The 9,776-nt window shown below is 41.5% G+C and overlaps 1 protein-coding gene across 1 annotated transcript; it reads right to left on the bottom strand.

Annotated features, from left to right (window-relative positions):
• Positions 1–5,209: 5,209 nt before the first annotated feature.
• LOC111370287 lies at positions 5,210–6,297 on the bottom strand. Its single transcript, XM_022991963.1, has 2 exons — positions 6,136–6,297; positions 5,210–6,053 (listed from the first exon to the last, which is right to left on the bottom strand). The coding sequence occupies exons 1-2, from the start codon at positions 6,253–6,255 to the stop codon at positions 5,694–5,696; spliced, it is 480 nt and encodes a 159-aa protein (XP_022847731.1). The 5' UTR covers positions 6,256–6,297; the 3' UTR covers positions 5,210–5,693.
• Between the last annotated feature and the right edge of the window lie 3,479 nt (positions 6,298–9,776).

Genomic DNA, 9,776 nt, shown 5'->3' with positions numbered 1-9,776 from the left:
AGGACTCAACAAAGGCGTTTCCAGCGAAATTACGGGCGGATGATGAGGCAGCAACAAGGAATGCCACACCCTAAAGCACCTCTACTACTCAAGGTAGCCAATCAAAACGTCCTGAAGGGTAATAAAGAAACTGGTACAGACGAATCAATGAAAGAACTGCCAGAGACCTCTTCTGGGAGATCAAGGTTTGAAAGAGATAAAAAGGAAGAAGAAGATCCAGATGAGCCCCTTGCTATCCAATTCGGTACGTTGCCTCCCGTCATGGCTAATAATTACCTACTGGCCAATGAGTTCAAAAATAAGGAAAAAGAAGAAGAGAGGGAGGACAACGAAGGAGAAGCCTGCATGCTGGTATGCGAAGAAGGCCAGACTTCTGGAGAGGCCTACAACGATGAAGAGGACGATGGGATGACAGACATTGAAGAAGAAATTGATCTAGAAGCAGAAAGGAAAAAGAGAGGAGTATCACGCAATACTCTGTTTAAGCAACTACATCAAGAGGGAGTCCGCGAAGTAGACTTATTGGGGGAGCCATCTGGGCGTCCTTTCGGTTTCTACTTACTGTACGGGACACCCAAAAGGAAGAAGAGAGTGCCTCGCTCTGAGAAGTATGAGTCACCTCCAAAAATAATGCCTCCTCCCACAGGTTGGATAACTGATGAGGAAGCAAAAATAATGCCTCCTCCCACAGGTTGGATAACTGATGAGGAAGCATTAGAAAAAAGCAAGAAGGAGATTCAGGAGACAGAGGATCAGCGTAACATACTACACGTCGACCTATCACAAGGGGATAATTCGACAGAAAACAAGCAAGAGGTAGAAATAGAGGCTGCCGAAAAGGTTGTTTTTAAACGGCCAGCCATGAAGTTGACAAAACGCCTGAGGCCATTATACGTTAAAACTCTAGTTAACGGCGTCCCAGTGGCAAAAGTGCTTGTCGACAATGGAGCAGCTATAAACACCATTCCATCCAGAATGATGAGAAAGCTCGCAAAGACAGAGGGTGATATGATTCCTACAGAAATCATCCTTACCAGCTTCAATGGAGGAGCAACTTCAGCTAAGGGAGTTATGCTATTGGACATAACTATAGGTACGACTACTAGGATCACTGTCTTCTTTGTAATAGATGGTCCTACTAGTTACAACGTGCTCCTAGGAAAGGATTGGATACACGAAAGTCGATGTATACCCTCGTCGCTCCATCAATGCCTGATTTTTTGGAATGACAAAGGCGAAGCAGAAGTGGTGCAAGCCGATCATAGGCCTTTTGTCGCAGAAGCAAACTCAGTGGAAAAGTTTATGTACGAAGGAAACTATGGACCTGTCAGAGTGGTACAAGACGGGGAAGAAACTCAAGTTGTCGCACAAAGCGAAGAACCATTCTCAGTGGACGCACTCACTGAGATGTTCAAACAGATGAGGCCAAATATAGTGGCCTTAGGAGAGCCAGTGATTGGCAAAAGAATAATCAAGGAATCTTGAATGGATTCTGAATTGCAAAAACAAATGGCCGATATTCAGGCCTTCAAAGCCAGACTGATGGTTTTCAATAAGGAATACAATGACAAAGCAAAGGAAGAGACTGCCCTAAAAGCGTTGAAGGACAAGTTGGCAGTATTCGAGTTAGAGCAAAGCCTTGGCCGAGAAGTCAACAAAGTGGACTGTTTGGAAGAGGAAGTACTTACAAAAGAACTGGACGACGAAGTGATGCGGATTGCCAAACCTGGATACGCTCAAGCACAAGACCCTCTGATCAAAGTAAATATTGACAATGAAGGAGAAGATCACCCAACGTTCATCAGCCAGATGCTCGACCAAGAGGTCAATAACAAATTAATCGCTTTGTTAAAAGAATACAAAGATTGTTTTGCTTGGGAATATGAACAAATGCCTGTGCATTTTTTAAGACGCTTCATTTCTAACTGTGCAGGGCGAACTAAAGTTTTTTCGCCGCTATTAAAGCTGAAAAATCAGGACGAATTCATCTGGAAAGAAGAACATCAAAAGGCTTTTAAATGCCCACGGTGGATTCTTTAGTAGATTCAACTGCCGGACATGTCATGTATTCTTTTATGGATGGGTATTCAGGATACAATCAAATTTATATAGTTGAAGAAGACATATACAAAACTGCCTTTAGATGCCCTGGGTCTCTAGGATGTTTTGAATGGGTGGTCATGCCTTTCGGCCTAAAAAATGCAGAGGCAACTTATCAAAGGGCAATGAATTTAATCTTTCACGACATGATAGGCAAGTTTGTTGAGGTGTATGTAGACGACATAGTAGTCAAATCTATTAAAGAAAAAGACCATTTCGAACAGTTAAAATGTTCGTTTGAACGAATGAGGCAATATAAGCTAAAGTTGAATTCCTTGAAGTGTGCATTTGGTGTTAATGCAGGGAATTTTCTTGGTTTTTTAGTACACAATAGAGGGATTGAACTTGATAAAAATAAAGCGAAGGCCATCCTAGAAGCCAAACCACCTAGCAATAAAAAGGAGTTGCAGAGGTTTCTAGGTCAAGTAAATTTTTTAAGACGCTTCATTTCTAACCGTGCAGGGCGAACTAAAGTTTTTTCGCCGCTATTAAAGCTGAAAAATCAGGACGAATTCGTCTGGAAAGAAGAACATCAAAAGACTTTTGAAAGCCTGAAGACATATCTATCAAGTCCACCAGTATTGGTGTCACCAATCCAGGGACGGCCAATGAAAGTGTATGTATCGGCTGAAAAGGAATCAATAGCTGGAATGGTCGCACAGGAAGACCAATTTGGTGAAGAAAGGGCAATTTATTATTTGAGTAGACGGTTAACGAAATGTGAATATAATTACTCTGCTGTTGAAAAATTGTGTCTAGCACTGTATTTCACATGTACAAAGTTAGGGGCTTATTTACGGCCCGTAACCGTTTATTTAATTTCTAAGGTAAATTTAGTCAAATATATGTTCTCGCGCCCTGTTTTACACCAAAGGGTAGGCTTTTGGACACTAGCTTTATCAGAGTTCGAAATACACTATATACCTCAAAAGGCAGTCAAAAATCAGGCTTTGGCTAACTTCCTAGCCGATCATCCATGCCTTGACATGCCTGAAGAAATCGAATTAGAAATCAACTCGTTCGGACTAAAACCTTGGGTATTGTATTTCGATGGGTCAAAGACCTCTAAAGGTGCAGGAGTAGGAGTAGCACTAATTAATCCTTTAGGGATTTGCTACAAATTCGTATTCACCTTAGACAGAATGTGCACCAACAATCAAGCCAAATACGAGGCCTTAATTGTAGGCCTAGAACTGATGATAGATTTGGGAGTAAGAAACGTGATCGTTAAGGGCGATTCTCAATTGGTGATACATCAATTAATTGGTGATTTTAAATGCCAAAGTGATTCCATTATAAGTCAATATGAGATCGCCCAAGAATTATTAGAGGAATTCGATCAAGTAGAACTTCAATGCGTTAATAGGATATATAACGACGTGGCGAATGAGTTGGCCCAAATGGCTTCAGGGTACTCTAAAATCTTGGATTGGAAGTCTACTTGTGAATACGGAATCATATTGCCCGTAATTCACAAACCCTGGTCGTTCAAGGGTTGGGCGATAGACCTGATAGGGAAGATTTATCCCCCATCGTCCAAGCAACATACATTTGTTATAGTTGTAACTGATTTTTTTACTAAGTGGGTAGAAGCAATACCTTTAAAGGAGATCACCCAAAAGAGTGTTATAGAATTTATCAGTGATCATATTATTTATAGATTTGGGATTCCACAAACTTGATGATAGATCACGAAACTTCTTTGAATGGAGATCAAGTGATGGAATTCTTGAGCAAGTTTGAAGTTAAGTTAGTGAACTCCACACCATATTAGCTCAATCCAACGGACAAGCGGAATCTTCTAATAAGATTCTAAAAAATATCATCAGAAAGATGATAGAGGAAAACGCCAGAAATTGACACGAATGTTTGAATAAGGCTTTATGGGCTTATAGAACATCACCTCGGTCAAGTACCAAAGTTACTCCTTTCCAACTTGTTTATGGACAGGAGGCCGTTTTGCCTATGGAAATCAACGTGCAATCAATTCGAGTGTGCTTACAACATAAGTTGAATGATGATGAGTATGCCGAATCGCTAATTCAAAATTTATTAAGTTTAGATGAATTGAAGTTGGACGTCTTGGATAGTTTGCAAGTTCAAAAGCAAAGAATGGCTAAATTTTATAATAAAAAAGTCATAGCCAAGTCGTTCAGCCTGGGTGAACTAGTTTGGAAGACGATACTCCCTTTGGATACCAAGGATCCAAAGTACGGGAAGTGGTTGCCCAACTAGGAAGGACCATACAAAATAAACAATGTATTGCCTAATGGAGTATACCACTTGGAAGATTTAGATGGCACCAAGCACGTAAGATTCATTAATGGCAAATATTTGAAAAAATATGTTCCTTCTTTATGGGAATGCGAACAGATAAAAACATAACCAAACATTCTGGACGATCCAAAAATAATAAAGATAGAGCGAAATACGTTCAAATAAAGTTCTTTATTACCAAACGTTCATTACAAGAATATAAAAGATACAAGTAATAGGCGTGTTACAAAATACAACTTAAGTAAGATGATCTCCCAGTCGATCACTGAGTAAGCTTCACAATGCCTTCCTAAATGCATCGCTGCAGTGGTGGGATTGACGAGTGAGAGGGTGTACTGGCCTCACCACCTTCCTAAATACATCGCTGCAATAGCGAGCAAATAGGCTGAGAAACACTCTCAGCAGGCAAGCTGAGAAGCACTCTCAGCAAGCAAAATGGCCCATGAGCAGCCCAAAAATTGCCTTCCATCATTGACTCCTTGTGAAGAACAAAGAGACGATGGGAAGAATTTTGCAGGTAAAAATTTCGCTGCGGGCCAGAAAACATTTCTTATACCTCCCATACCAAAAGTGACATCAAAGTAAGTATAAGGCGGACGGACTAAATAGTCCATTTTTGGATCAGATTGATCGTCAGAATGCCAAGAAATGGTAGCAAATTGGTTTCGAATAAGAAAATGAGGAGATGAAGATAGATGATGAAAAATGCGAAACATTTATAGGGGGGTGAAGATGAAGAGACAGAATATGAACAGCCACATTTCTGTCTAATAGATAGAATTAAATGGCCCTAAGTCTTGGGAACAGTAGTGGGAATATTAAAAGAGAATGGACAAAATTCTTAATGCAAAGCAGTTAAACGCTTAAAGAATTGATGATTAGAAAATAAACATCAAATAAATGCACAAGAAATTAATGTTCATTAATAAGGAACAAAATTACAAAAAAGAAAAAGACATCGTGTGTCTTAATTACATTCTACCCCATAAGGAACGAATTCGGTCCCTAAGTTTTTCCCAATCCTCGTTCTGTCGGGAGGTAGTGATGTTCAATTCAGCCGCAACGTTATCATCATCAACCTCCAGCTTCTTGTACTGTTCGACCAAGGATTTAGTTCGCTCAATTCCCTGAGAGGCGTTGCGCTTTTTAGCGGCCATCCTCGCCCTGCAATCGTCCATTTTGGCTTGAAGTTCCCTCATCTGAGCAGCCAAGTTAACCATCAAGGAGTCTTCAATCATGACTTCGGAAGAAATTTCTTTCAACTCGTCCTTAGCCTTGTTGATCTCCAAGCGCAGAGTCTCTTTCTCAGCTACGGCTCAAAGATATTGAGTACGCTTGGCCTTTAGTTCAGCGTTCTTGGCCAGCATAGTAAGGACCTCGGAGTGAATGACCTTCAACGTCGCTTTAAAGTCGGCAGAAAGATTGAGCGACGGAAGCGTCAGTGCTTGCTCTAACTTCGCACTCAAGCGCTCAAGTTCATCCTTGTGTCTGGCAGCACTAGCCCTTCCAATGTCCATGTCCATGAAGGACACGTACTCAAATACCAGCTCCTTCAAGAACTTCAAGTCCTCTTCTGAAGAAGCAGCAGGACGATCAGATGGAGCAGGGCGAGGCATTTGGACCTGCCCCCAGGAAGAGAACAAATCCTGAATAGAACGCACAATCCTGTCAGCATCCTGCAAAGAAGATTGCCATCATTAAAAATATTCGCTACAACGAACAAGTTGGAAATAGGAATGGGGCAAAGAGAAAAACTACCTCGTCGACAATCGTAGAAGATGGCACACCCTCAGCCAAGCTGGCCACCAACGACTCATCCATTCGTGAGGACTTCCCCTTGTCCGAGCGAGAAGATGTTGCCACAGCGGGCGGACTCATGGGAGTATCTGCAAAGTTCAAAGAGCAACCAGTCAGAAACTAATAGCACGAGCAAAGGTAAGATATCAAAAACTGAATTACCTTCTGCTTCGATGATTGGGGGGTCAACGCCCTGGGAGGAAGGTGGCTCATTCATGGGTTGTGATGAAGAATCTGGGACTGAAGATGTACCTTTAAGCATGGTCCCATCATCAACCGGTTTGGATGAAGTAGTCTCAACAGAGGATGATGGAGCAGGAGTTGGTAATGCCAAAGCCTTTGAAGGGGAAGCTGAGCTTTTCTGAAAAGTCCAAAAGATCATTAGTACACAGAAAAATTTCAAATGGGGAAGAGCATACTTGTAAATAGACCAATTTAATTACCTTCCTCTTAACGATAAGAGGGACATCATCATCATCATCATCATCAACATCATCCTCCAGAATGGGAGATGCTGAGGCTAGCCGTTTGTGGCTTGGAGCACTCTTGGCCATAGTTGGCCTGGCAGGGAGAGAAGAAGATGGACGAGCAGATTGTTTAGTACGACGAGAAGGAGAGGGGTTCCGAATAGACAAAGGAGTGACCAAAACAGGAGGAGGAGGAGAAATACTCGGTTGGTCTAATGAATGAAAGGCACGATTGGTCTCAATCGCAAATAATCTGCGCTTTACCGATGGCCAAAGTTGTTCGAAAAGAGGGTAAGTAGCATGACAAGGATTAAAAGGGGCTAATGAAAAATAGCTTGATAAATGGAGGTTGCGAGCGTTTATAACCTCTACTTCCACCTTATTAACGGTATGAAAACGGTCGTTTAAATTCTTCGAATAGCAAAGAGGAACAGGCCAAGTTTGGCCGAAACCAAGCTGCCGAGCAAAAAATTGGGGAGCATAAATTTCTACCCCAGCTTTGGCATTGGTCCCAGTCAAGATATCGTGGAAAAGCTCCCTCCCAGTTAAGAACTGGATCCAAATGAGCAAAGAGGTGCTCGCGCTATCTAAAGTGGAAGGAGGATGTACATAGTCTGGAGTCAAAAAAGGAGGAAAAGGAAAGAAGGAAGAGATTGAATCTAAAGAATAAAAGAATGAAAAAATGTCCCTTCTGGACATACTTACAGGAGTTAAAGGCTCCATAGCTAGCCCGTAACAGCTAGTAGAAGGACGAGAAATGGATGGAGCACCAAGCGATGAAAAATAGGATCTCAACCACAGTTGAGTGAACCAAAGAGGTCCACTGCCAGTAGGAGATGCACCATTCTTCAATTGAGCCTGAAGAAAAGCCATACCTCTATAAAGGGCAGCCAAAAACAAAGAACATAAATTCAAAGGCCTGCCACGCGCCAGTTCATGCGCTATAGGTAGATAACTCAGAGAGGGCTTTATACTAGGCACGCACAACACATATTTACAAAGCCAAACTAAAAGGAAGGCCACTCGCTCAGCATGGGTAGGCTCAGCACTCGAATGATTGTGGAGTGTCTGCAGGCTTGAATAAGAATCGGTATAGTTTTTACCGAACTGTGGGGCGCCACCAGAAACTAAGATGCCTGGGAAAATGGTATCGCCCAAAGGTGGTAAATTTACCAGGGCCCCAACATCCCTTAACGTAATAGACATGGGGCCAAGAGGAAAAATAAAGGTGTTATACTCAGAGGACCAAAAGCTCAAAGCAATCGGAAAAAGCGCTGAATCAAAAGTAGGGGGGCGAATAGAGACTTCCAACAAATCAGAAATTCTAGCGCTATCAAAAAGTGCCTTAGTAGGACCATGACCCACAAGACGAGCATGCCACCTACGAAAAGCTACGTCAGATTTGGGCCAAGTGCGAATACCTCTTTCACGAAGTGGCCCCAGCGGCAAAGAATTCAGAAAAGGAGGGCCATGAGTGCAAGGAAACAGCTGACACACTGCCGCCTGTTCAACTGCCTCCGCACTGTTGAAGAAAGGACCCAAGTAAACTCATTACGTCCAACATCGGTGGGCGCGAGAAAACTTGGGGTTACGTATGAACGACTCAGAAGTTTCTGAAAGTCATCAAAACTAAAGGAGTCGCTAGCTTGAGATTGTGAAGCAGCCATTGAAGAAGGAACGAAGTTTTGCAGAGTTACGTAACAAGGAAGCAAAAGATGAACAGTGAATCGTGAAGGATGCGCAAGAAATATGAAACGTGATTTGGTAGCAGTAAAATGGCGTGTTTGGAATTTATAAGGGTTTGCAAAGCGACGCACCTTTTCAAGTTATAGAGGGAAACAATGATTGAAATTCTTTGGGAATCGCGAACGTTGCTGGAGACGTGAAGTGAATATGGAAAAATTCAATAATTATTTTTAATTCTGCCACATTGGGGGGTAATTGTTGACACATAAAAATTCAGCCCAAATCGAATAGCCCAGAGAGTAAAGCCCAATTGGAGGATCCCCAAATCAGACAGCCCAAAGAACGAAATCCAATTGAACGAATTAAGGTGAATGCCCAAATAAGGGGCCCAATAGTGCGGTAACGCCATCGCCCAAGTTTGCAAGTCGCTCAAAATCTGAACGAATAGAGTGGCATACGGTCACCCAGAGTCTCGCCCAAATCTTCAAGTCGCCCAAGGTATCAACAAACATAACGCATTATGATTGTCAAGAAATGCAGTTATTGAGGCAGTTGCTAAAGTAACCTTATCACGTTCCACGACTCAAGGGGTTCAATCGAAAGCGGTTGAACGATGCAAGATAATGGCAGTAGTTAAAAGGACAGTTTCATGACAAAATGGCCACTACAAAGAAAGTGGGTAGTTATAGGGCGATCAGGCAGTTTTTTTAAAGCAGTTAATCACAAAGGGATCACCTATGAAGTATAAAAGGGAGAAAGAACATAGAAGCAAAGGATCGAATCCAAAACTCTCGAACAGAGAATATGTAATTTTCATTCCTTTAGCTTTTAGACTTAAACACTTCCTTTTCTGTAACTCGTGTGCTTGCGCCCCTTGGAGGCACGTTGTTTTCCGTTTCCAATTGTAAAGTTCATCACCAATAAAAAGAACACCCCTTTTTGGGACTTTGTCTCAAGAGGTTTCGTCCCTTACACAATCGTCTGATCCTCTTTAATTATTAGCGAATTAACACGCGCGAAACAACCATCAACTGAAGAATCCTCCTCTACATTACATTGAAAGACAAATTTTAGAATCTTATAGTTTTCAATAGAGGATCACGACATAATGATTATGAAATTTGACATATATTGATTAAATATGTCGAGATTGACCATGTCATAACTTCAACTAATACCTACCATATCCTGCAAAGAATAGGCATGGCTTGCCATCCTTGAACCTCCTAATCATTTTCCCTCTAATTGTCAAAATAACATGCCACTTATATATACCACTTATTTAGGAAGACCAACATATGTATCATGAGTAGTTACATTTCCTAGTCCAACTATAAGTTTTATATCATCTCCTATTTATTTATTTATTTATTATTATTATTATTTTAAGATTACATATTAAGACTAAACGTGATTGCTGAATTGTCAACATTAATTTATAGACAAAAT

The sequence above is a fragment of the Olea europaea genome, chromosome 21 (assembly GCF_002742605.1).
Source record: "Olea europaea var. sylvestris chromosome 21, O_europaea_v1, whole genome shotgun sequence".
Taxonomy (NCBI): Eukaryota; Viridiplantae; Streptophyta; class Magnoliopsida; order Lamiales; family Oleaceae; genus Olea; species Olea europaea.
This window is presented reverse-complemented; position numbering and strand designations above follow the sequence as displayed.